We start from the raw sequence: 26,227 nt of genomic DNA on the forward strand, positions 1-26,227 counted from the left end.
TTTAATGTTTTGTGATATTTTTTTCTGCTGTACCGAAAACGTACCGAACCGAACCGTGACCTAAATACCGAGGTACGTACCGAACCGTTACACCCCTAAGGACCACGCTTCGTGTGAGTACCAAACGCTGTCTCCTGGTACTCTTCTGAGTAACTCATTAAAAAAGTGATGTGCACCCCTGAATATAATACATTAACCTGAACCTCATCATGACACTAGAGAGGACGGCAGGATTGTAATTTCCTGTGTTCAGTGAATGCAATTATTATGTAAAATATTATTTCAGAGGCACACCTTCATATGATCATTATAGTTATACAAAAAAGAGAATAAATGTAAAACAGGTATGAAATACCATATGACAGTAAAACAAGAATACAGTTTAAAAGGGGAGTGATTTGTAAAATATCCATAAAGAAAAAGTAAATCTGTTTCCAGTTCTGTTTCAAATGGGTGTTGAGAGATGTAACATTAAGAGATCTATGATCTCTTAATGTTGCTCTCAAAGTGCACCAGATGCATTTAACTTCAATATTTAAAAAATAAATCTTCCCGGAGGAGCATGTCCCCGGACCCCCCATAGAGGAGGTGAGGACCCCCCTAGAGGACGATAGGTCCACCCCCCACTTGTAAAAATAGCACTTTACCCCAGCTTACACCTATATGCCGTGAGCTGATTATCAAGCCTTCATTGTAACAGTCGTGGGTGTACTCTGTGTGTGTGTGTGTGTGTGTGTGTGTGTGTGTGTGTGTGTGTGTGTGGTGTGTGTGTGTGTGTGTGTGTGTGTGTGTGTGTGTGTGTGTGTGTGTGTGTGTGTGTGTGTGTGTGTGTGTGTGTGTGTGTGTGGTGTGTGTGTGTGTGTGTGTGTGTGTGTGTGTGTGTGTGTGTGTGTGTGTGTGTGGAGTGTTGCATTAGACACTTCCACTGTAGCGCTGGTGCATTAATGGGAAACCCTATATGTTTGAGCACCCTCAATTAAATGTCAAGCTACCACACAGCACCCCCAAAAGAAAGTATCTGGCAACGCTATTGTGGGCTAAGCCCCTAATGTTTCCAAGGCCCGGCCCCTCCACTGACACTTTACGCAGACTCTATATGCATTACATTAATGCACACAATGTTTAAATATTGCTTACTGCACATATTTTATATTCTATAATTTCTTGCATTCTATTTCGATGTAAATTACTGCTTATTTTATTGCTATCTTACTATATTTAAATTTGTATTACAGTGTTCGTAATATAGTTCGCTATCTGTGTACTTTTTTAGATCTTTGTTTTTTATGTATTGACACCTAGTCACATTTCTCGTACGTGTGAACCTACCTGGCAATAAACCCGTTTCTGATTCTGAATAACCAACTAACATACAATCTGAAAGTACAAAAGTACAGTATTTGAGTATATTTACATTAACTTTAAAAAGATTAGGAACTGCAGAGAACCGAGCTAAGAGTTATCTGAGTACAAATAATATATATATATTAATTTACTACGGTCTGTTGACTGCCTCAGAGTTAAAATGCTCCTTCTGTAACTTTAAAGTAGACGTAGAGTAGCCGTGACGAGGCCGTGCGAAGCTACATCGGTGCTTTCGTCAAGCGGAAGTAGGCGTGGCTAAATCTAAACTTGGTTGGAAAAACCAAGGCGTGGCTAAATCTAAACTTGGTTGGAAAAACGATAGAAACCGCCCGGCCTCCTGGCCATGATTTAACATGTCAACCAGGATATTTCACTGACCCTCATCAGGTAGATAAGCAGCCTAACCCACCTCCTATCTGAAATTGTTCAGCCGAACCACAATATAACCTTAACCATAGTTTTCATGCACTAAATGTTTAAAAAGAGAGTGTGCAGGATCTTCCAGCATCAACAGGTTGTTGGGCTGTTTGAACCTGTGTGACTGACCTCCAGTAGAACATCAGAGGCGTCATGGATGAGCATGACCAACGTTCCTATCCGGATGTAGTTGGCACACCAGGAGAATGATAGCAGTACCAGTGTCGCCAGGTGGTGGATGATCTGCTCCTTAAAGTCCTACAGGAGGAAGAGAAACAGTCAACCTACCAACAACGCAGTAGTCTCTACCAGACTAATACACAGCTTTCCCATTAGCACCATTTTGAGGATCCATGTTTTTTTCATCTTACTACATTTAAAAAATGTCTTAGAGTCTAACCAGTCTTGGGACTAACTCTTATTAAAAATACGTTTTTATTGCTAAATCACATTTTTTGTTGTGGCCAAGTAGCAAATATTTCAAACTCTAGCTCGGCTCTTTTGGGACACATTGTTGTGTCGTTTTGCGATGAACATGATGGTGTGAAGTCACAGGTCTACTTCTCTCAGGCTTATTTTAGGGAAGATAGTGATTTAAAATAATTAGCATTCTTTTTTGGGGAGAGTTACATTATGGGTGAAAAAGCCTTTAATAGAACACTTTGTTACTAAATGTAGTACAGACCAGTTTGTGAATATACTGTGTTTTATTCCTTTTATTGGGAATAAAAGCTGAATATTTAAACATCAATAATTCAGCAGATTTAATTAAGTGTAAATGTTAGCTTGTAAAAACCACAACTCACCTTTCTCTTAACATCAAAGGCAACACGTAAGAGGAGTGAGCCGTAGAAGCTCATCTCCAGGATGTAATACCAGTACTGAGACGGCAGCATGGACTGAACACAGAGCAGAGGCAGGGCATGTAACTTGAAGCCATAGGGAATCTCAGTCACACAGTACACACTAATGTCCCTCAGGGCTCCGCTCTTTGTCCCAACTCCTTTATCTGGCAGGAGGAGACTATTGTTCACTCACCTCCATTTTAAAAGCTAAGAACTGACTGAAATGTGAGCTAGGGGATCATATATCCTCCAATCACAGTGTGTAAGGCCGCGCTGCATCATTGTATTGTAATGAAGGTGCCTTTGAAATAATAACCTGTAAAGCCTCATGTATATTCCTTCCATTAGTACAGCTTTAATAAAAACAAGTCGTAGGTGTTGCTTCCTTGTAACACAAAGACAATAAGCATGTCAAACATTTATATTTATTATTATCTTTATGTTTCAATTCTTCGGTAGTAGCATTTGTTTTATTGATTGGTTTCAGGATGTATTTCAACAAATATAACAAAGACTAATCTAAAATAAGTTGCCCACCCTAACTTTAATATGATGACTATGGCGTATAAAAACCATACAAACCTGCTTTGGGAAACCTTCCCATACTTCCCGGGTGTCATAAAACCATTCTTTCTGCAAAACCATGGGGAGAGAATTGCTTGTGTTAGTACGGCTACAGATATAGCATGTTATGGAATACACAGAGCCACACCCAAACAGCTGCTAGTGACTTTAACATTCAACCTCAGCTATCTAAAGTTTCTATTCACAGTAAAATCATGCTTCTGGCTGAGATGGAGTCATGCTTTATTTCAGGTACTCACATCGTGCAGAGCTATCAGTCCTCCAATGAACGCCGATATGTAGAAGACAAACCTCCAGCTGTAGGAAGCAAAGGGGAGAGATGTATGGACCATGGCTATTTGAGGTATTTCTTTATTATACTATCCACACACACACACACACACACACACACACACACACACACACACACACACACACACACACACACACACACACACACACACACACACACACACACACACACACACACACACACACACACACACACACACACACACACACACACACACACACACACACACACACACACACACACACACACACACACACACACACACACACACAGTATTGACCTGGCCTCTCTGAACTTCTTCAGGACTCCAGGAAGGTCCTGAGTGCGTCTCCTCCTGAACCAGCGTTCAACCTGTCTCACTGACAAACTGCTTTTCTTAGACAGTCCATCGATGTCTGCCTGGAAAGATGACACGCACACACACACACACACAAACAGGTCAAATAAAAATGTTCTGTATTAATTAATGCAGTAATAAGCATTATTTGTAAATCAACTGAAGCAACAGGGACAGTTGAGTTTATAAAATATATATTTCCAAAGCTCTGAGATACTAGGCTACATATATTTGGACTCTTGTTGATGTGGTTGTTGCAGATATGTGCAGTGAACCCAGCATTTTGCTTGATGACCCGCCAAATCAAAAGTGCGAGAGGCTGTTAGCTGAATAAATTACTTCCAGCAACAAATCATTTCCTTAATGGTATTGCAATAGTGAGAGTTGCAATACTGCAGTCATGGAGTGTAAGTAAGAAGGTTTATATATATATAGGATTACTTTAAAACAGTCCCAAATAATACATGTTCACTTCAATACAGTTCAATATAATTCCTGTTTACTTTAATACAGTTTAGAACAATATCTGTTTGCTTTAACGTGCACGGTTGTGGAATGACCACCAAAACAGAAAGATATGGACACAAGATGTGTGCAAAAGTATTTCGTTTCCTATCCATGTGGACATGATTTAAGTGTGGGGGGGGGGAGACATAATCTCCTCTAGGGGGGTCCGGGGGCATGCTTTGCTGGAAGTTAAAAGCATCAATCTGGTGCACTTTGAGAGCAACATTAGGAGATCTATGGACACATCTCTCAACATCCATATGAAACAGAACTGTAAGCAGATTTCTTTTTCTTTATGGATATTTTACAAATCACTCTCCTTTCAAACTGTATTCTTGTTTATTAATAACAACTGTTATTTACTGTCATATAGTATTTTATACCTGTTTACTTTATTCTCTTGTTTTTTTATAACTATAATGATCATATAAAGATGTGCCTTTACCTCACTGGTTGTAGAAAAAGCTTCTTGTATTTGTTAGCATAGCTAGCTAACCAGATGCTAATAACAACAAAGTTATTGACGGTATGATCAGTATGACGGATGAACATATCGCCACTGGGCTTTCAACTAAAGACACAGCCACGCAAAAACTGCGGCATGTGTTCCGGAGGTTCCCCACCGCTGCTTTAGACAAAAAATTCAAAAGACAAAATGTATTTGAATGTGCCTCTTAACCTGAGATATTAGTTATACAGTAATAGTATTGACAATCTAAAATAACCTTATCGGTACTGCAATTTCTGAAGTACTGAGATACTAGGCCACATATATTTGGACTCTTGTTGATGTGGTTGTTGCAGATATGTGCAGTGAACCCAGCATTTTGCTTGATGACCCGCCAAATCAAAAGTGCGAGAGGCTGTTAGCTGCATAAATTACTTCCAGCAACAAATCATTTCCTTAATGGTATTGCAATAGTGAGAGTTGCAGTTTAATGGCATTAATATCATTTTATATAATATATATTCATCTATACCAAAGCAACCTCTTAATCCAGATATTTTACCATGACTCGCGTATGCATGCACGTGCACAGTTGTGGCATGACCACCAAAACAGAAAGATATGGACACAAGATGTGTGAAGCTCCATCAGAACTACACCCCTGTCAGACGAGACATATACCACGTGATGACACTAGGCTTGTGTTGTGTTCAAGGACCCTGACCTTGGCCAGGAAAAACAGGCACTCGCTTGTTTAATTATTTTGCGGTCTAGATTTCTAAAAAACATTCTTTTTTGCATGTGTTTATAAATTACCTCAAGGGCCGTACCAAATGGTCTCGCGGTCCGTATACGGCCCGGAGGCCGGAGGTTCCCCACCCCTGCTCTATACTGACCCTTTCTGTAATAAACAGGCAGCAGTCACTTATTGTTTCTGTCACGAACTTGGTTTAGGACTCAAATGCACGACCCGGGTAAAGTATGAGAAAAATACTTTATTCCAAAAATAGTTCACACAAAAAAATCGACACTCTTGACGAGGTGAAAAAAGGTTCAAAAGGCAACAAAACAAAATCACTCACTAACGGCCCGTCCACACTACAGCGTCGACAGCGTCGACAACTCCAATCTGCCCATTCACTTTGAATGGGGTGACGTCACGTCACGTTGCCTCGCTTTTTCGCCGAACTGAATTGTGGGTAGCAGAGCGGTCCGTCTCCGCCGGAGACGCCGGAGTAGCCAGCGCCAGCCAATCAAATCCCGTTTCGGAAAATCTGACAGCTCAAGCCGTAGCCAATCAAACCGCGTCTAAGCTGGGAGAGATATCCCGCCGTTCATTTCTATATTTCAAAAAAAGTTGGAGGAGAAACTAATTATCGCTGTAGCAAATCACCCGGTTTTGTATGACCAGACCCTCTTCACCTACCGGGATACAAACCGGAGGAACCAGGCATGGAGGGAGGTGGCAGAGACAGTGGGTGAAACTGGTAGGTTTTCGCCTGTTTGGGGAGTTTATATATATATATATATATATATATTGCTCCCATAAAATCCCCGGGGGGTTTTGCTTTGTATGTCGGGGGCGGGAGATTCATGTGATTGGTTGTTGGTCGCATTGCTTGAATAAAATCCCAAAGCTACAGACACGCCCAGCTCCAAGCTTTTTTTGAAGCTGTAGTGTGGACGCTCCGTAGGTGAGGAACACAACTTACTAAATAACTCAGGAGCATGAATCAGGCTTGAGACATGAAAAAGTAATCGATGGTAAACTGACTACTGTCATGGAGACAGGACAAGAGGAACTGACACAAGAGAAGGGAAGGCTGGGGAATTTAAACAAGAGGTAACTGGGCACAGGTGGAAACAATCAGGGGCGGGGCTGACACTGATGAGAGCAGGCACACACACACAAGGATAGGGAGTCAAGGGACCTGAGGCCTGTACGACGAAGCTGGTTTAACCTAACCTGGATATGTTTGAGTTAGCCGGTTGGCCTAATCCAAAACATACGCGCTCTCGCTAAACTGTCCTACGACGCGGGTTCTATTTCGTCCCTACTGACCGCCAGAGGCGGTGCTTTAGCACTGGATATGTCCATCGCGCGCATGCGCAGCTCGAGTACCAATAACAACAAAGTCACCTGTGACCCACGTGACACCGGCTATATCAGCCGGTATTGTCAGAGGATCTGTTCCTTTCATCTTCTCGCTGCGCGAGGGTACCGTGGCTACGTTTTTGTAGCCCACAGCGTTCAGGTTTGAACGTTTGATCTGAGGGATTTCTCTGCAAACAGCTGGCCGCGGGGAGCTTCGCGACTGACAGTCGGAGCTACGGGTCGTTAAACGCGTCCTCCAGGAGCTGTGGCCGGCTGTGCAGAGCCTCGACAGACAGGTTTGTGTCAGCTTGTTGCTGGTGATGGCTGTGTTTCCACACCCTCTCCCAGCCAAGTTGTCCTGATTACCGTCTTATTGTTTGTGGCTTAGACTTTCTGGTGACGACAGTGTTCCCGCTTCCTCTCCCATAAAGTTGCCCTTATGCTCTTTTGAAAGTTCTGCTTGTGGCGTTGTGCCCGAGCTATCATTAGCATTTGAGTCCCAGCTTTGGCTGCGTCCCTCATTCAATTTAGTATGGAAGCCCAGAGGGTCATACTTTAAACCCGTTTTTCGTTTTGATGCAGAAAGTAAGGTAAGTACTTTCCAGTTCTTAGAAGCTATTATCTGGTCTTAACATTTGTGTTCTGACTTGGTCGCTTGGCTAACACCTTGCTGTTGAGCTTAACTATTAACTCAGGGCAGTGCTCCCGCTCCCTGTAGCATAGGGTTTGATTGCAGTAGCGCTAGATCGTTGTATTACTGCTCCTAGTACTAGACTCCTAGCACTAGGATGATATGCAGAGAACATCTTCACGGCGGGTGCTGTGTGCTCGGCATGTGCGGTTACTACTGTAACCAGGCACGGTTCTATGCGGGCTGTTCTCTTTCTTAGAAGCTAATTATCTGGTCTTAACATTGTGTTCTGACTTGGTTGCTTGATTGTTAGCAGCAGCCGCTTGGCTAACACCTTGCATGTACGGTTAAGCTTCATTATTTAACTCAGCCGGTGAGGGCAGTGCTCTCGCTGCTGCTCCCGGTAAACGCATGGTATGGTTGCAGCAGCGCTATATCGTTGTATTTACTGCTCCTAGTACTAGACTCCTAGCACTAGGACGATATGCAGAGAACAATCTTCACTGTGTGTGCCGTGTGCTCTGCATGTATGGCCATTAAGGAGGATTTCATCCTCCCAATATTATATTGTCTAGTGGGCAGCCGTTGGCTGACACTTTTAGGCACCGGCCACAGTTACTATTGTAACTAAGGTTCTAAGCCGTAAGTACTGGCCATAATTACTACTGTAACTACGGTTCCAAGCTGTGTAAGTACTGGCCATAGTTAATACTGTAACTACGGGGTTAAGCCGTAAGTACTGGTCATAGTTACTACTGTAACTACGGTTCCAAGCCGTGCACGTACTGGCCATAGGCAATACCGTAACTACGGCTCTATGCTGTGTAAGTACTGGCCATAGTTACTACTGTAACTACGGTTCAAAACCATGTAAGTACTGGCCATAGTTACTACTGTAACTACGGTTCCAAGCCGTGCAAGTACTGGCCAGAGTTACGACTGTAACTACGGTTCTAAGCCGTGTAAGTACTGGCCATAGTTACTATTGTAACTACGGTTAGATGCCGTGTGAGCCCTGGCCATGGTTACTGCTGTAACTACGGCTCTGTGCTATTATATTCTTTAGAAGCTAGTTATCTGGTCTTAAACATGTGTGTTATTTGACTTGATCTCGCTTGATCGTTAGCAGCAGCCGCTCGGCTAACGTCTTGCGTATACTGTTAAGCTTCTTTATTTTACCCAGCTAGGTGAAGGCAGTGCTCTCGCTCCCGCTCCCTCTACCGGTAATGCAGATGTAGCTACATCCCTTTTTCTGTTCGGCGAGTAGTAGCACCGCTCTACTCTTCCCGTTCAGCAGGTAGCTGGTGAAGGCTGTGTTCCCGCACCCGCTCCCGGTTACACTGCATCTGGCGTTCGACTCTAACTTAACCAGTGAAGGCAGTTCTCGCCCCCACTCCTGGTAGACGCCAAACGGCCTCGTTTTTCCGTTAAGCAGGTAGCCGGTGAAGGCTGTGTTCCCGCACCCGCTCCCGGTTACACTGCATCTGGCATTCGTCTCTAACTCAACCAGTGAAGGCAGTTCTCGCCCCCGCTCCTGGTAGACGCCAAACTGCCTTGTTTTTCTGTTAAGCAGGTAGCTGGTGAAGGCTGTGTTCCCGCACCCGCTCCCGGTTACGCTGCATCTGGCATTCGTCTCTAACTCGACCAGTGAAGGCAGTGTTCTCGCCCCCGCTCCTGGTAGACGCGGAACTGCCTTGTTTCTCCGTTAAGCAGGTAGCCGGTGAAGGCTGTGTTCCCGCACCCGCTCCCGGTTACGCTGCATCTGGCATTCGTCTTTAATTTAACCAGTGAAGGCAGTGTTCTCGCCCCCGCTCCTGGTAGACGCTAAACTGCCTTGTTTATTCCGTTAAGCAGGTAGCTGGTGAACGCTGTGTTCCCGCACCCGCTCCCGGTTACGCTGCATCTGGCACTCGCCTCTAGCTCAGCCAGTGAAGGCAGTGTTCACGCCCCCGCTCTTGGTAAACTGCCTTATTTACTAATCCAGCTAGGTGAAGGCAGTGATTTCTCTCCCGCTCCCTCTGCCGGTAACGTGGGTGTAATTACATCCCTATTTCTGTTGGGCGAGTAGCGGCGCGGCTCTACTCTTTCTGTTAAGCAGGTAGCTGGTGAAGGCTGTGTTCCCGCACCCGCTCCCGGTTATGCTGCATCTGGCATTCGTCTCTAACTCAACCAGTGAAGGTAGTGTTCTCGCCCCCGCTCCTGGTAGACGCGGAACTGCCCTGTTTTTCCATTAAGCAGGTAGCTGGTGAAGGCTGGGTTCCCGCACCCGCTCCCGGCTACGCTGCATCTGGCTACCTACAGAATGGTTCATTCATGTAGCGCCTGTATGGCTTCTCTTGAGCCCGAGGACGGCCACGACCGCTGCCCCTCCTGCCTCGGCCGCTTCTGGCGGTCAGTGGGGACGAAATTCGAGCATCTGAGGGAGGTTCTCACGGTAAACGCCTGCATGAGCTGTAGCTGCATGCCTCGGGTGCTCAGAGTGGCTCGAATCACTGAGGTGGAACGTCTGGCAGCAGCCAACAGACACCTCTCCTTGTCACGTCCTCCTCCAGATCAATTCGGCCGTTCCCGGCGACTTGAGGGAGCGATGGCTATGTGTGCTCCCCCCAATAGAAGGACTAGAAACAGGCTGTCCTCTAAAGTGGATCGGCTAGCTGCCGATAGGGGCATGATGAAGTCGCCTCTTGGCCCTTCAGCCTGGGCCCGGTGTAGGGGCTGCTAGCGGGCCGCCTGTCCCCCAACCCCCCCCCTCCTTCGGTTGGCGCCCCTCCTTCGGTTGGCGCCCCTCCTTCGGCTGACGCACCTCCTTCGGTTGACGGAGAGTCCTCCGTAGCGTACCAGTCGAGCCAGGGGGCTCCGGCCCCTAGCCTTCGGCTGGGTCTAATTGACAGTCGTCAGCGATCTGGCAGGGGCCCTACCTCTGGGCCAAGAGTTGTCCGTCCTTTGTCCAAGGACGCAATCAACCCAGTAAGACCCTCTGCTTAGCCAGGGGGTTCTACTCTGCATACTTTCTCGTGAGCAAGAAAGTCGGCGGATTTCGCCCGATCTTGGACCTCAGAGGAATCAACAGATTCCTGAAGGTGCTGCCATTCTATATGCTGACTACTGCATACGCACAGGTGGAGTGGTTCTCAACCGAGGGATGCCTACTTCCACGTGGGCCGGGCAAGAGGGTGCCTTATATTCAGTTCCTCCGGCCCTTGGGCAGACTGGCAGCTGCCTCGGCCGCTGGGCCCTTAGGCCCCGCTGTCGTTGCGCCCCATGCAGATGTGGCTGAATAGCCTTCACTTGGACGCCAAGTGGCACAGGCACAGTGAAGTCAGGGTGTCGCAGCATTGCTCCACTCTCCGTCACGCTGGAGGGGCAGGGCCTATCTCGTGGTAGGCGTGCCCATGGGCGCCATCCCATCCCGCCAGGAGACCATCACCATAGGTGCATGTCTCTCAGGGTGGGGTGCAGTGCGGCAGGGCAGGACCGTTCAGGGTCAGCGGTCTGCCCAGCAGAGTGCGCGCCAGGTCAACGTGCTAGAGCTTCGGGCCGTGCAGCTTGCACTCACGCACTTTCTACCCCAACTGGGGGGCAAGAATGTGCGTGTTCCTTGGGGACAGCATGTACATTGTTGCTTAGACAACAGTCCCTTCTAGATAGTGGACGTTCTCACTCCACTCTGAATTTATGTGGCTGCGATTCTGCCTGACATGTTCGGGTCGACGGCGCCACGGCGGGGTGCCACAGGTCGGTGTCCCTCTTTATGAGAGGGGCTTTACGGCAGCGTCCCCCTTGCACCCCGAAGGCTCCGGCTTGGGACCTGCCCTTGATGCCGGATGCCCTATCATCTCCTCCCTTCGAGCCCCAGGTGGGGCTTAGGTGGCTGCCCACGAAGGCAGCATTTCTGCTTGCCATAGCCTCAGGGAAGCGAGTCGGGGAGTTGCATGTCCTCTCCATAAACAATACATGCCCGAGGTGAGACTCTCAGGCGTTGCCCTTTGGGCAAATGTGGCATTCCCGCCCGGGGTCCTTCCACAAACCCACTTCAATCAGCCTGCCCAGCTGGCACGCTTTGACATTCAGGAGTACGGCACATCAAAGTTGCTGTGCCCTGGGGGTGCCCAAAGGGTGTATATCAAGGCTACTGCCTGTATACGGCAGGAGGAGCAACTCTTGAGTTTGCCCTGGCGGCACTAAAGGAGGTTAGGCCCTCTAACCAGTGGCTGCCCCACTGGGTTGTCGATACCATCTCACAGGCTTACGGGGCCAGTGGCCGCCCCCTGCCATCAGGCTGAGATGCCACTCTACAAGGAGCATCTCAACATATTGGGCTGCCCTGAGAGGGGTGCCCCTGGAGACCATCTGCGCCGCGGCGTCGTGGGCGTCTTCTGGCACATTCTCCAGTTGTCATCAGGTCAATGTCGCCACTCCCCATTCTTTGGGCGTGGTCCTTTTGCCGAGCTCCGCTGCTTCCAGTGGTGAGCAAGGGCTTGGATTCTTCATGACATTGTTGGTATAAGTCATCCAGTGCTAAAGCACCGCCTCTGGCGGTCAGTAGGGACGAAATAGAACGATAGTTACGGCTGTAACTACGGTACTATGAGTCCCGGATGACCGCCAGAGTTCCCTGTCACTCAGAATTCTTGTGTGCTCGCGAGAAGATTCGGGGAACAGATCCTCTGACAATACCGGCTGATATAGCCGGTGCCACGTGGGTCACAGGTGACTTTGTTGTTATTGGTACTCGAGCTGCGCATGCGCGCGATGGACATATCCAGTGCTAAAGCACCGCCTCTGGCGGTCATCCGGGACTCATAGAACCGTAGTTACAGCCGTAACTATCGTTATCAAGTGGATCGCTCAAGCCAGCCGTGTCCTATCTAGTTAGGTGCGCGTTCACATGAAAGGGGTGGTATTTGGAGCATTCGACCAATCACAAACATGGAGAAGCGCACTGACAGCGCAGCGTCATACTTCCTGAATGAAAAGTCAACTATAATATTAGACATATGAAGAAGTTAAACTTTAAACATCCATGACTTAAACACTTGATGCAGGATCAAAGCCACAGAGCTGCACCTGCAAGGTGAATACAGCTGGGAACAGAACAAGTGTTTGAATGCGTACATCAACAGCTTTATGATATCACTGCCCCGTCTAAGACACGATCTGACTTTCATTACATTTGACTCGAGTGTTTCGTCAACTTAATGTGTTTTAAGTGGTTTAATTAGTCATGTCAGCAAAACCAGCGGGTATTTCACTTTGGTTGTTCACTATAAATAGTATATATAGTATGATAGTCACTCACAAAGGTTGTGCCACTCGATTGTTCCCCCTCAAAAACAATCTCCAGTGTTGTATATTCTACTCGCAGTGCATTTTTACATTTGATGAATTTTCAAAAATGGGTTGTTTTTTGTTGTGTTTTCTGTAGTTCTGTATTTGGTTATGTTGATTTGCATTGAGTGTCTGTTTCGGGTTGTGTTTTCTCTATGTGCTGTGGTTTCTCTAAATGCAGTAAAAGACTTTGTCCGATAAGTGAAAATGTATTCTTATTTTCCTTGTGTTATTGTAACCTGCAGTGCTGTACAGGAGAGAACTGTGTTTACCTGAACAGGATTTCTACTCTGAGAGATGTAGTAATGTTCCAGGATGGGGTTGTCCTCTGCTTTCAGACGCACTCTCTGTCTGATCCCAGCAGACACTGCCAGTGGTGTTGCTATCAAGCTGGAACACACACACACACACACACACACACACACACACACACACACACACACACACACACACACACACACACACACACACACACACACACACACACACACACACACACACACACACACACACACACACACACACACACACACACAGGGTTTAATTCTAAGCAGGTCAGATTCAGCAGAGGACATACAGAAAATCTTGTTTGATGATGATACATTTTATATATAAGTACATTGGAAGTTTGGAACAGCCTGCATTATTTACAATTGATTTAATAAATATGATTATTAGTAGTGGTCAGTTAAAGTGCTGCCAAAGATTGATACTATATGTATAAGGGCCATTCTAAAACAAATACCCAAGGCATTAGTCAAATGTTTAATGAGCTTAATATTCACCTAATCATCATCTATACCTCTATTGGTAAGTTGCTGTCCCAAACCTTATCCCCAACATTTTAATTCACAAAAATAACATTTATATTATTTCTAAATAACCCCTTTTTTTTAACCAGGAAATCACTCTGCATCCCTGCCCCTCGTAGCTGCATGGTGATTAATACAATCCCATCATTTTTAAGTAAATGTTTTCCAAGGTAGAAAAAATTGTCACATAGGAAATAAATTGTAAAGATTCAGAAGTAAGTCATAGTTTTAGTAGTGACAAAATGGAAGGTTCAATCATCTTTTGTAAGGCAATGACCATGCTTACAGCAATGTTTTTTATAATTATTATTCATTTATAGTTGCATTTTATTGAGAATATTGAGGATACAGACACAGAGGGAGTGATAACCTCACTAATGCCCCTTTCACACCAACGCGGTTCCAGGGCCGGTTCGGAGCTTGAGCCTGAAATGTTTTTTCCTGTTCACACCGCGGAGCCGCCTCTAAGCTCCGGAATCCGGTTCGTTTCAAGCACCAAAGGATTGTCGGTCTAGAAGCAAGAACCGCATATGTCACGCTTACGTCGGAGGGGAGCGAGATTAACCTGAGCTAACAGTTAAAGGTGAGTACGGCAAATACAAGTTGTAACAAGCAGTAGTGCTGAGCAAAGTGACTAGAACGCAACCACACACTTATAAAAAAAACACACTTTATAAAGTCAGGCAACACTAACCAAGCAGCGGAAGTCTTTGTGTCTGTTTATTTGTACCTTACTTTGACCATCCGTTCGCTGTTATTGATCATTGTGGAGAGCAGGCAGACATTTTGTTTTGTATTATAGTTGTCATGTCTGACTATCACAAGTAGAATCATAATGAAAAATACGCCGGTAAAATATGCCTGTTGAAAACGGCTTATGCCACAATAGGATAGCAACAAGTAGTCAAGTTATAGTCAGTTTGGCTTCGGTTGCTATGCCAACATCACCCATTTTATACCAAATAAACTTTCATAACAGCGTTGTGATGCCAAACAGCATCAATTCATACTGACACACATTCACTTATGGGGAATTGGGGATATTTATCAGCTGCTTGTGTGACAGTCGGACAGTGAATACTTTACAGTAGCCGCTGCTGTGAGTTAACGGGAAAATAAACTCCGGTGGAAGAGCAGCACTGCAGCGGTCGGTAAATGCCGCTGTAACACATTAATAAACAATGAACCACGGCACTCTGGAGAAAAGTATAAGGTTGGAGAAGTCGTTATTTAACTTAATCTGGCTTCGTATGATTAAAAGCAACACGATTATCGATTGTTGTTGTAGTGAGCGCCGTTGGGGAGAAAATCAGGGACGTAAACTGTGACGTCATGACGCAGCAGCGGCAGCACCAGTCGGGCTCTGGGCGGTGTGAACAAAACGGGGGCTGAAAAGAAGAACCGGTTCCGAACCAGAAAAGCTCTAGCACGGACCTAGAACGGGAACTGTGTTGGTGTGAAAGGGGCATAAGTAGTAAAGCACCAATAACGTATAAGGAAGGAAAGAGGAAAATAGCTGTTTTTACTTTGGAACTGTACATAATGGTTATATACTCCAAATGGACAAAGACAATTTTCAAAAGGTTTCCAACTGTGACTTTGAACCAATGATGTGGAATAGCTGGGTACCGAGTTTAAACAACATGAAATTGAAAACTTTTAACAGTAGAATAATACATATTGCATGATCTAGCTAGCAAGTACCTCTACGGCACCTGCCCTTTTGTTTTAGACAGGGCAGATGTGTGCAAATCCTTTAAAAGGGTTAACCCACACAAGGCTCCTGGACCTGATGGCATCCCTGGCCGTGTTCTCAGGGTGTGTGCAGTAAAGCTGGCAGAGGTGTTCACAGACATCTTCAACAGGTCCCTGCTGCAGTCTGTTATCCCCACATGCTTCAAACACTCCACCATCGTTCCTGTCCCCAAAAAGTCAAATATCACCAGCCTCAATGACTACCGCCCAGTAGCACTCACCTCCATCATCATGAAGTGCTTTGAGCGGTTAGTCAAATCATTCATCACCTCCTCCCTCCCTGACTCTCTGGACCCCCTGCAGTTTGCCTACAGAGCAAAAAGGTCCACAGACGACGCCATAGCCCTCACCATCCACACTGCCCTCTCACACCTGGACCAGAGGAACACATACAGTGGGGCAAAAAGGTATTTAGTTAGCCACCAATTGCGCAAGTTCTCCCACTTAAAAAGATGAGAGAGGCCTGTAATTTTCATCCTAGGTACACCGCAACTATGAGAGACAAAATGAGAAGGAAAAAATCCAGAAAATCACATTGTCTGATTTTTAAAGAATTTATTTGCAAATGATGGTGGAAAATAAGTATTTGGTCAATAACAAAAGTTCATCTCAATACTTTGTTATATACCCTTTGTTGGCAATGACAGAGGTCAAACGTTTTCTGTAAGACTTCACAAGGTTTTCACACACTGTTGCTGGTATTTTGGCCCATTCCTCCATGCAGATCTCCTCTAGAGCAGTGATGTTTTGGGGCTGTTGCTGGGCAACACGGACTTTCAACTCCCTCCAAAGATTTCTATGGGGTTAAGATCTGGAGACTGGCTAGGCCACTCCAGGACCTTGAAATGCTTCTTACGAAGCCACTCCTTCGTTGCCCGGGCGGTGTGTTTGGGATCATTGTCATGCTGAAAGACCCAGCCACGTTTCATCTTCAATGCCCTTGCTGATGGAAAGAGGTTGTCACTCAAAATCTCACGATACATGGCCCTATTCATTCTTTCCTTTACACGGATCAGTCGTCCTGGTCCCTTTGCAGAAAAACAGCCCCAAAGCATGATGTTTCCACCCCCATGTTTCACAGTAGGTATGGTGTTCTTTGGATGCAACTCAGCATTCTTTCTCCTCCAAACACGTCTAGTTGAGTTTTTACCAAAAAGTTCTATTTTGGTTTCATCTGACCATATGACATTCTCCCAATCCTCTTCTGGATCATCTAAATGCTCTCTAGCAAACTTCAGACGGGCCTGGACACGTACTGGCTTAAGCAGGGGGACACATCTGGCACTGCAGGATTTGAGTCCCTGGCGGCGTAGTGTGTTACTGATGGTAGCCTTTGTTACTTTGGTCCCAGCTCTCTGCAGGTCATGGACTCGGTCCCCCCGTGTGGTTCTGGGATCTTTGCTCACCGTTCTTGTGATCATTTTGACCCCACGGGGTGAGATCTTGCGTGGAGCCTCAGATCGAGGGAGATTATCAGTGGTCTTGTATGTCTTCCATTTTCTAATAATTGCTCCCACAGTGGATTTCTTCACACCAAGCTGCTTACCTATTGCAGATTCAGTCTTCCCAGCCTGGTGCAGGTCTACAATTTTGTTTCTGGTGTCCTTTGACAGCTCTTTGGTCTTGGCCATAGTGGAGTTTGGAGTGTGACTGTTTGAGGTTGTGGACAGGTGTCTTTTATACGGATAACGAGTTCAAACAGGTGCCATTAATACAGTTAACGAGTGGAGGACAGAGGAGGCTCTTAGAGAAGAAGTTACAGGTCTGTGAGAGCCAGAAATCTTGTTTGTTTGTAGGTGACCAAATACTTATTTTACAGAGGAATTTACCAATTAATTCATTAAAAATCCTACAATGTGATTTCCTGGATTCTTTCCCCCCATTCTGTCTCTCATAGTTGAAGTGTACCTAGGATGACAATTACAGGCCTCTCTCATCTTTCTAAGTGGGAGAACTTGCACAATTGGTGGCTGACTAAATATTTTTTTGCCCCACTGTATGTGAGAATGTTCATTGATTACATTTCAACTTTCAACATCATTCTGCCCTCCAAGCTGGTAATCAAGCTCAGAGACCTGGAGCTCAACAGCGCCCTTTGTGATTGGATCCTGAACTTCCTTACGGGCAGACCCCAGGCAGTGCAGGCGGGTGGGAAACATCACATCCTCCACCCTGATCATCAACACCGGTGACCCTCAAGGCTGCGTGCTCAGCCCTCTCCTATACTCCCTGTTCACTCACGACTGCGTGGCCACACACAGCTCCAACACCATCGTGAAGTTTGCTGACGACACGACCGTCATCGGCCTGATCACCGACGGCGACGCGACGGCGTACAGAGAGGAGGTCGAAAACCTGACATCTTGGTGACAGGATAACAACCTCCATCTCAACGTCAGCAAAACCAAGGAGCTGATTGTGGATTACAGGAAGCAGCAGAGAGAGGGTCACGCCCCCATCGCCATCAATGGGACTACGGTAGAAAGAGTCAGCAGCTTCTGGTTCCTCTGTGTCCACATCACTGAGGACCTGACATGGACTCATCACTGAGGACCTGACATGGACTCATCACTGAGGACCTGACATGGACTCATCTCTGAGGACCTGACATGGACTCATCACTGAGGACCTGACATGGACTCATCACTGAGGACCTGAGATGGACTCATCACTGAGGACCTGACATGGACTCATCTCTGAGGACCTGACATGGACTCATCACTGAGGACCTGACATGGACTCATCTCTGAGGACCTGACATGGACTCATCACTGAGGACCTGACATGGACTCATCACTGAGGACCTGACATGGACTCATGGATCTGACATGGACTCATCTCTGAGGACCTGACATGGACTCATCACTGAGGACCTAACATGGACTCATCACTGAGGACCTGACATGGACTCATCACTGAGGACCTGACATGGACTCATCACTGAGGACCTGACATGGACTCATCACTGAGGATCTGACATGGACAAATCTCTGAGGACCTGACATGGACTCATCACTGAGGACCTGACATGGACTCATCACTGAGGACCTGACATGGACTCATCACTGAGGATCTGACATGGACTCATCTCTGAGGATCTGACATGGACTCATCACTGAGGATCTGACATGGACTCATCACTGAGGACCTGACATGGACTCATCACTGAGGATCTGACATGGACTCATCACTGAGGACCTGACATGGACTCATCTCTGAGGACCTGACATGGACTCATCACTGAGGACCTGACATGGACTCATCACTGAGGACCTGACATGGACTCATCACTGAGGACCTGACATGGACTCATCACTGAGGACCTGACATGGACTCATCACTGAGGATCTGACATGGACTCATCTCTGAGGACCTGACATGGACTCATCACTGAGGACCTGACATGGACTCATCACTGAGGACCTGGCATGGACTCATCACTGAGGACCTGACATGGACTCATCACTGAGGACCTGACATGGACTCATCACTGAGGACCTGACATGGACTCATCTCTGAGGACCTGACATGGACTCTTCACACCATCACCAAAACAGCTCGACAGCGGCTCTTCTTCCTCCGCAGGCTGAGGAGGTTCAACATGGACTCCAGGATACTCTGCAACTTCTACAGGTGCAACATAGAGAGCATCCTGACCTTCTACAGGTGCACCATAGAGAGGATCCTGATCTTCTACAGGTGCTCCATAGAGAGCATCCTGACCTTCTACAGGTGCTCCATAGAGAGGGTCCTGACTTTCTACAGGTGCACCATAGAGAGCATCCTGACCTTCTACAGGTGCCCCATAGAGAGGATCCTGACCTTCTACAGGTGCACCATAGAGAGGATCCTGACCTTCTACAGGTGCTCCATAGAGAGCATCCTGACCTTCTACAGGTGCTCCATAGAGAGCATCCTGACCTTCTACATGTGCTCCATAGAGAGGATCCTGACCTTCTACAGGTGCTCCATAGAGAGCATCCTGACCTTCTACAGGTGCTCCATAGAGAGCATCCTGACCTTCTGCAGGTGCTCCATAGAGAGGATCCTGATCTTCTACAGGTGCTCCATAGAGAGCATCCTGACCTTCTACAGGTGCTCCATAGAGAGCATCCTGACCTTCTACAGGTGCTCCATATAGAGGATCCTGACCTTCTGCAGGTGCTCCATAGAGAGCATCCTGACCTTCTACAGGTGCTCCATAGAGAGGATCCTGACCTTCTGCAGGTGCTCCATAGAGAGGGTCCTGACTGGCTGCATCACGGCCTGGTACGGCAGCTGCACCGCCCTCAACCGTAAGACTTTACAGAGGGTGGTGAAAACTGCAGAGAACATCACCAGGACGGAGCTGCCATCCATGGAGGACCTCTACTCCCAGCGGCTCAGGAATAAAGCCCTCAGGATTATAAAAGACCCCCATCCCCCCAGCCACAAACTGTTCAGTCTGCTGCCGTCTGGCAGGCGGTACCGCAGCATCCGGACTAAAACCACCAGACTCAGGGACAGCTTCATCCCACAGGCCAGAAGACTGTTAAACACCTGAACTGCTGAAACAACATCAATAACATTCATCTGGCTGCAATTTACAAATTATGTATCTAATATATCATATTCCAATCACTTGTATGACTCTTATTGCACTATTTCACAATGTTGTTGTTGTATTTGTTGCTGTTTTTCTGTTTTATTGTGTTGCACTGTTGGAGGAGCCTGTGACCTAAGATTTTCATCGACATAACTACTCTGTAGCTATGTACGTATGACAAATACAAGCCTTGAACCTTGAACTTGAACACACAAATACCTGTTTGTAGGATACAGTCAGTGTTGGTTTGTATATCACCAGATTTTTCCTTTACACTTTAATATACTTCTGTCTAAAACTTCCACCAGTGAACAATTTCATAATGCACTTTAACATCTTGACAGTATAGAAATTGTTACATTTTTTTTTTTTTTAAAAAGGTCCTTCTGTTGTAATCTACTGTAAAATCTCTTGGGTAAAGTCTAACTTCAATTGGTGGAACAAGCTCCACGTTTATATTAGGATAGCAGAAAGTCTACACATATTCTGTCACAAACTGAAAACCCACCTGATTCGCTTGTACCTTGGCCATTAAATACAACACATAAATGAAGAAAGAGTTTAGCCCATTTGAGACTAAAGCACCAGCACTTATAAAGGTTTGGTGTATTTGAAGTGAATATGTCAGCACTTCTCTTGTTGTTGTGATATATCTTTATGGTTTATTGCACTCATTGTAAGTGGCTTTGGATAAGATCTTCAGCTCCATTCATGTAACCTCATGCAGTGATTTGCTGTTGCAGTATGACTATAGTGAGGAAAGCTTCACAGAGCTTGGATCTTACCTTTCAAACAGGTATCTGATGAGTAAGAAGGCGATGGTGTAGGGGACCGTGACGTAGAGATGTGAGGCTCTGGCGTAGACCAGCCCGTCCCTGTCCTCCAGGTCAGACCACGTCAGGTTCACAGGCAGCCAGACTCTGTCCCACCAGAACCAGTCATACAGCGAGTCCAACATCCCTCCACCCTAACAGAACCACACATACCAACCTAGGTCATATAGCACTAGATACCAATACACAATACACGCACCACTGCCAGTAGCAAACATCTGGAAAGAGAGTAAACAAAGATCCTTCTTCATCTGAAATGTCCTTTAAATATGCCATAGAGCCTGCTCTCAGGGAATGTGCAGTGGGATGGTTCCTCTAAAATGTATTCCCTTACAATTATTAGTTACCTGTCAAATAAATGTATCAACAAATAAAAGCAATGTAACCTCATTACTTTTGGTCACTCTTAGATTACCTACCTCAATATCAAATGCATTGCAAATAAATTCAAGAGAAAATAAATATCAAGATGTTTTTTTACTGAAGTGTCTTATGTTTGACAACAGAACAATATGCCCTCAGAAAAAAAGAAACCAATATATTTAGTATGAAAAAACATTTGATTTATAGTAAAAGCTGCCTTTTCTTTAGCAGATTCAGACAGCGGCCGAAACACCAACAGCGAAACACATGAGAACATCCTACAGTTTAAAGAAGCACAAATAAAGTCTGAGCTGACAGAAAATGCTCCATGTTAGTTTAATACACACAGTTAAGCTCACACACACTATGTTACTACCTGCTGAATTAAAAGCGGAACAAATGAAGCAACGAAAGTGAACACCATAAAGCAGATTCAGGCAGTAGGCGTTTAGACTCACACTTAAAGTGGACCGATCATGCTATATTTTAATAATATATTGTAGGGCCATACCTATATAAAACATGTTTTTGAAGTTGCAAGTTTTTGCAAGGGCTGATTCTGTGGCAAATGAGCTGCAGCTGACCACGCCCCTGCAGAGGAGGGGAGGCACGAGTCTGGATCAGATCCGTTGCAGCCCCGTTTTTAGAGATTTGGGTATGGAGGAAAAGAGAGGGTTGTGTTTTCTGACACTTGGTGAGTTCCCTGACACACCGGGGACACATATTCATGTATAAAAGACGTACAAAAGTGCATTTTGCATGATAGGTCCCCTTTAAAGTATTAGCCTACAGAACAGTACAGCTTCCAGAGAAGAGATCACAGCTGATCCTTTACAACAATATATGCTCTTTTTAGTTTTTACTAATGTTACATTCATCTGATTACGTCTTTTCATGTATGTAACTATGGAAATACAGTTGCTTTTTTTGTGTATCCTGATTACGTTATCCTGTTAATTGTAAACCCTTATTCCCTGAATCTGTTTACACAAAAAACATCACTTTTGAAATATTAAATCATACTGAGAAATAACAATAGCGCAAAAGTCTAACTGAGTTATTTGTTACTCTTGAGATGGGGTAAAGTTAAATAGCAGGCAGACCGCCGACGGAGACGCTTCAGTTACTGTAGTGTACATAAAGGTCTATTTCCTAAACAAATATTGACCCGGTGATCCCTCCCTTTTCTCAAGATCACGACTACGCCTATTTCACACACACAGAGAGAGAGAGAGAGAGAGAGAGAGAGAGAGAATACATATTTTACAAAAAAATGACAGTGAAAGCTTGAGCTGCAGCCTAGCAACCGATCACAGTTTACAAAACAGTTAATGTTCTTTTTTATTTTATTATGTTTATATTTTATTCCACCTTTTAAATATGTAATGCTTAAACACATTGCTGCTGTAACAACATAATGTCTCTCATATTTGTTCAGGTGTCAATAATCTTCTGTATTACAGCAGATATTCTACCTGGGGTCCATAGTAAATTGTGACAAAGAAAAATCACCAACTAACCATGACAATACTAAACACACTGACATTGACATACTATTTAAAAGTAACATAACTGTAAATTATAAAGTAATTGTATATGCATTAAAAATAACATTGCACACAATATTAGAAACAACCAGCTGAGCTTCATTCCTAGGATATCAGTTATATATCGTATAAAGCTTCGCTCTCTAAGGCTATCGCTATTGGGTAATCCCACTGTGCATGCGCAGCACTGACAGACTTAATCCACGCCAACCTACACTGAACAAAAATAGGGGATTTTTCGGCACCTCCCGCTTTTTTAACGCTGATTTGGGTGACTTGTGTAATTCGTGGAGAACCGAAGAGTTTTCGTTTTGGGGGTGGGGAGTCCGTCCGTCAGTCCGACTCACTTCAAAAAAGAAGAAATCTAGACCGCAAAAATAATGAAACAAGCGAGTACCTGTTTTTCCTGGCCAAGGACAGGTTCCTTGAATACAACACGAGCGTAGTGGTATGTCTTCACATGGTATGTCTCGTCTTCACATGGTATGTCTCGTCTGAAAGGAGTGCTGACAGAGAGCACCGGAACGCCGCTCCAGCCCTTCAAATATTGCAGTACCCATAAGGAGCCGTACACATGCCGCAGTGTTTGCGTGGCTGTGTCTTTAGTTGTAAGCACAGTGGCGATCTGTTATTATTAGCATCTGGTTAGCTAGCTATGCTAACGAATTTAAAGAGCTTTTCTACAACCAGGTGGAAGAGAGCTCTCTCCTGAGAGGCTCAAATAACCTCAGCTCAGTGAGGTTAAGGCACACCTTGATGTGATCAATATAGTTATTAATGAGACTAAATGAAAAACAGGTATAAAATACTATATGACAGCAACAAAAAAGTTGTTAAAAACAACAAGGATACAGCTTAAAAGGGGAGTGATTTGTAAAATATCCAAAAAGAAAAATCTGCTTACAGTTCTGTTTCATATGGGTGTTGAGAGATGTATCCATAGATCTCTTCATGTTGCTCTCAAAGTGCACCAGATTGATGCTTTTAACTTCAATATTTAAAAAAAAAAAAATCTTCCCGGGGGAGCATGCCCCTGGACCCCCCTAGAGGAGGTTAGGTCCCCCCCTCACTTAAATCATGTTCACATGGATAGGATACTAAATACATTTGCACACATCTTGTGTCCATATCTTTCTGTGTTGGTGGTCACGCCACACCGTGCACATGCATGCATGCCACACCGTGCACATGCATGCATGCGCGTGAGATATCTGGTGAGATATCTGGATTAAGAGGTTGCTTTTTCTTTGCACAGCATGAAAGAAAGGCCAAATGAATGAGCTGTGATTTTAGTTTTTTTAAGCAGAGGTTGAGTTCAATCATTTGTACGGCCCTCGGAGGATGTTGTAAAAATTAAAATGAAAAAGGTTCTCCACCCCTGCTGTAAATAATAATAAAAACCCTTGATTTTTAACTTAACATCTCCGTCTCCTATTGATCTGAGTATATTATAAAGAATAGCCAGTTAATTGAAGCATTATAGCACAGGCCTTTGTCAGATGGTATATTACGCTGTTTCTTTTCTGCTTCGAATAGTTCTCTCTTTTTTCACCATACCTGTGTTGCATCACTGTAACCAATGAGCACCTGCATGTGTATGAGAATGGCCCTGACACCATTTCAGCCCAGATTTACAAACTCCTGGCAGGACAAGCTCCAGCTCAATTCTCGCACTGAATAAAACAAGTGAGAGAGGGACTGCAATATAAGAGGGAAAGAAAGAGAAACTTTAAAACTGTTCAATTGTTCTGATGTGTTAAGACTGATATTGTTCTATAATCGGCTGAAACTGTTAAGTCATGATGTGAAACGGTTAACAAAGAAAAAGGGAAACTCAAGCTGCTGCTACACTATTTTATTTATCTAAAATTAAGCACTTTAAGATGCACATATTTTCAAAAGCTATTTTATTTATTTTCTCTTAAATTCAGCCCGAGAGGAACATTACACATATCCACAGTATTTACTGTATATCTGTTTAGTTCAATGTTAATTGACAATACATATTGTTGTTTTTGAATTGTACTTTCTTTATTTGATTGGCAGTCAGTTGTTGATTACATGCAGACGTTGATAAAGCTGCAGCTACTTCAATATATATCACACTAATTCATAAAGCAACTTAGACATTTTGAAGTTCCGGACCTTTGCATGGGGACATTTTCTCTAACTGGACCTCGTTGAATTTTAGTTGAATAGTTAGGCTGGCCACAATAAAAGGCCACTCTGAAATGGTTATTTTGTGTATATAGAAAATGTTTGACTGCTTTGAGTTCATCTCATGAAAAATGGGAGCAAAAACAAAAGTGTATTTATATCTTTGTTCAGTGTATGACGTGGGCCCCACCTACGGCCTCACTTCCGTATAAATAGGAAGTAGGCCCAACAATCTGCTCCCATTTTTCTTCAGCACTCTGTTGCAGAAGCACTGTCAGGCACAAGCTCTTTTCAGAGCTGCAGGCTAAAAAGCAACGATTCCTCTTCTAAAAAGCTTTTGTTCCAATTATTAAGATGCCAAACAAACGTCTGTCTTTAAAACCGTCGATATGTCTTTAAAACCTGTCGGTTAATTAGCCTGTTGAACCCCATCCCTGTTTTTCAGGTCTCAGGCTCGAAAATGACATTTCCAGAACAAATGACCATAACTACACTTCTAAAAAGACTTAAATTAATAATCTTTTTTCTCAAAGTAATGATAAACCTGTGAGTTGGATGTAGAAAAGTCAGAATCAATATAGATGTTTTTTATTTTAAAGAAAATTCAGATTGAATGTAAATGTTAGTGTCCGTCCAAAAATTATTTTGTACTTATAGTGAAAACCACCCTTGAATGATGGGATGGTAGACTAGAAGCTTTAGGAATCCAAAGTACAACATATAATAAGTACCCTGTATCAAGATTGATGCAAAACAAGTGACATTTGACCAGGGGCGGCGGGTACTGTAGGCTAGGGAAGGCTAAGCCTTCCCAAATATTTGTGTCACTGCATCCTGGTAAAATAAAAATATAATGTGTGTGTCTTTGACATTAGCGCTGCTATGCAGCCACCTGTGCCCTGTACTACGAAGCCAGTTCAACAGACCCTGGATATGTTTGAGTAACAAACAAACTAACAAACGAGATCTCGCTAAGCGGTCCTACGACGCTGGTTATCAACTCGGTAAATCAAGCCAGGGATTCTATCTCCAGCTGAGAGCTCGTTCGCGTGAAAGGGGCGGCGTTAGCAACATTTGACCAATCACAAACAGGGACAAGTGTACTGACAGCGCAGCGTCATACTTCATTAATGAAAAGTAAACTAATATTAGACAAATATCAACTTTAAACATCCATGATTTAAACATATAATCCAGGATACATAGTTGCACCTGCAAGGAGAATACAGAACAACTCGTTAAAAAATAAATAAACTACAGAGTGTTTGAAAGCGTACAACAGTTTTATGATACTGCCCCGTTTAAGACACGAGTGGATCTGACTT

At 44.7% G+C, this 26,227-nt stretch overlaps 1 protein-coding gene across 1 annotated transcript in view; it reads right to left on the reverse strand.

The window, feature by feature from the left end:
* Window positions 1–23,185, reverse strand: part of cers3a (ceramide synthase 3a) — a 33,842-nt gene extending 10,657 nt beyond the window's left edge. Inside the window, exons 1-8 of the mRNA XM_034076743.2 lie at window positions 23,143–23,185; window positions 20,788–20,969; window positions 13,123–13,240; window positions 3,785–3,903; window positions 3,452–3,509; window positions 3,210–3,260; window positions 2,589–2,681; window positions 1,912–2,040 (exon numbers count right to left, since the gene is read on the reverse strand). Coding sequence (XP_033932634.1) covers window positions 1,912–2,040; window positions 2,589–2,681; window positions 3,210–3,260; window positions 3,452–3,509; window positions 3,785–3,903; window positions 13,123–13,240; window positions 20,788–20,960 — 741 coding nt within the window. The 5' untranslated portion in view covers window positions 20,961–20,969; window positions 23,143–23,185. The remainder of the gene's footprint in view (window positions 1–1,911; window positions 2,041–2,588; window positions 2,682–3,209; window positions 3,261–3,451; window positions 3,510–3,784; window positions 3,904–13,122; window positions 13,241–20,787; window positions 20,970–23,142) is intronic.
* Window positions 23,186–26,227: the final 3,042 nt, after the last annotated feature.

This window comes from Pseudochaenichthys georgianus, chromosome 3 (assembly GCF_902827115.2).
Source record: "Pseudochaenichthys georgianus chromosome 3, fPseGeo1.2, whole genome shotgun sequence".
NCBI lineage: Eukaryota > Metazoa > Chordata > Actinopteri > Perciformes > Channichthyidae > Pseudochaenichthys > Pseudochaenichthys georgianus.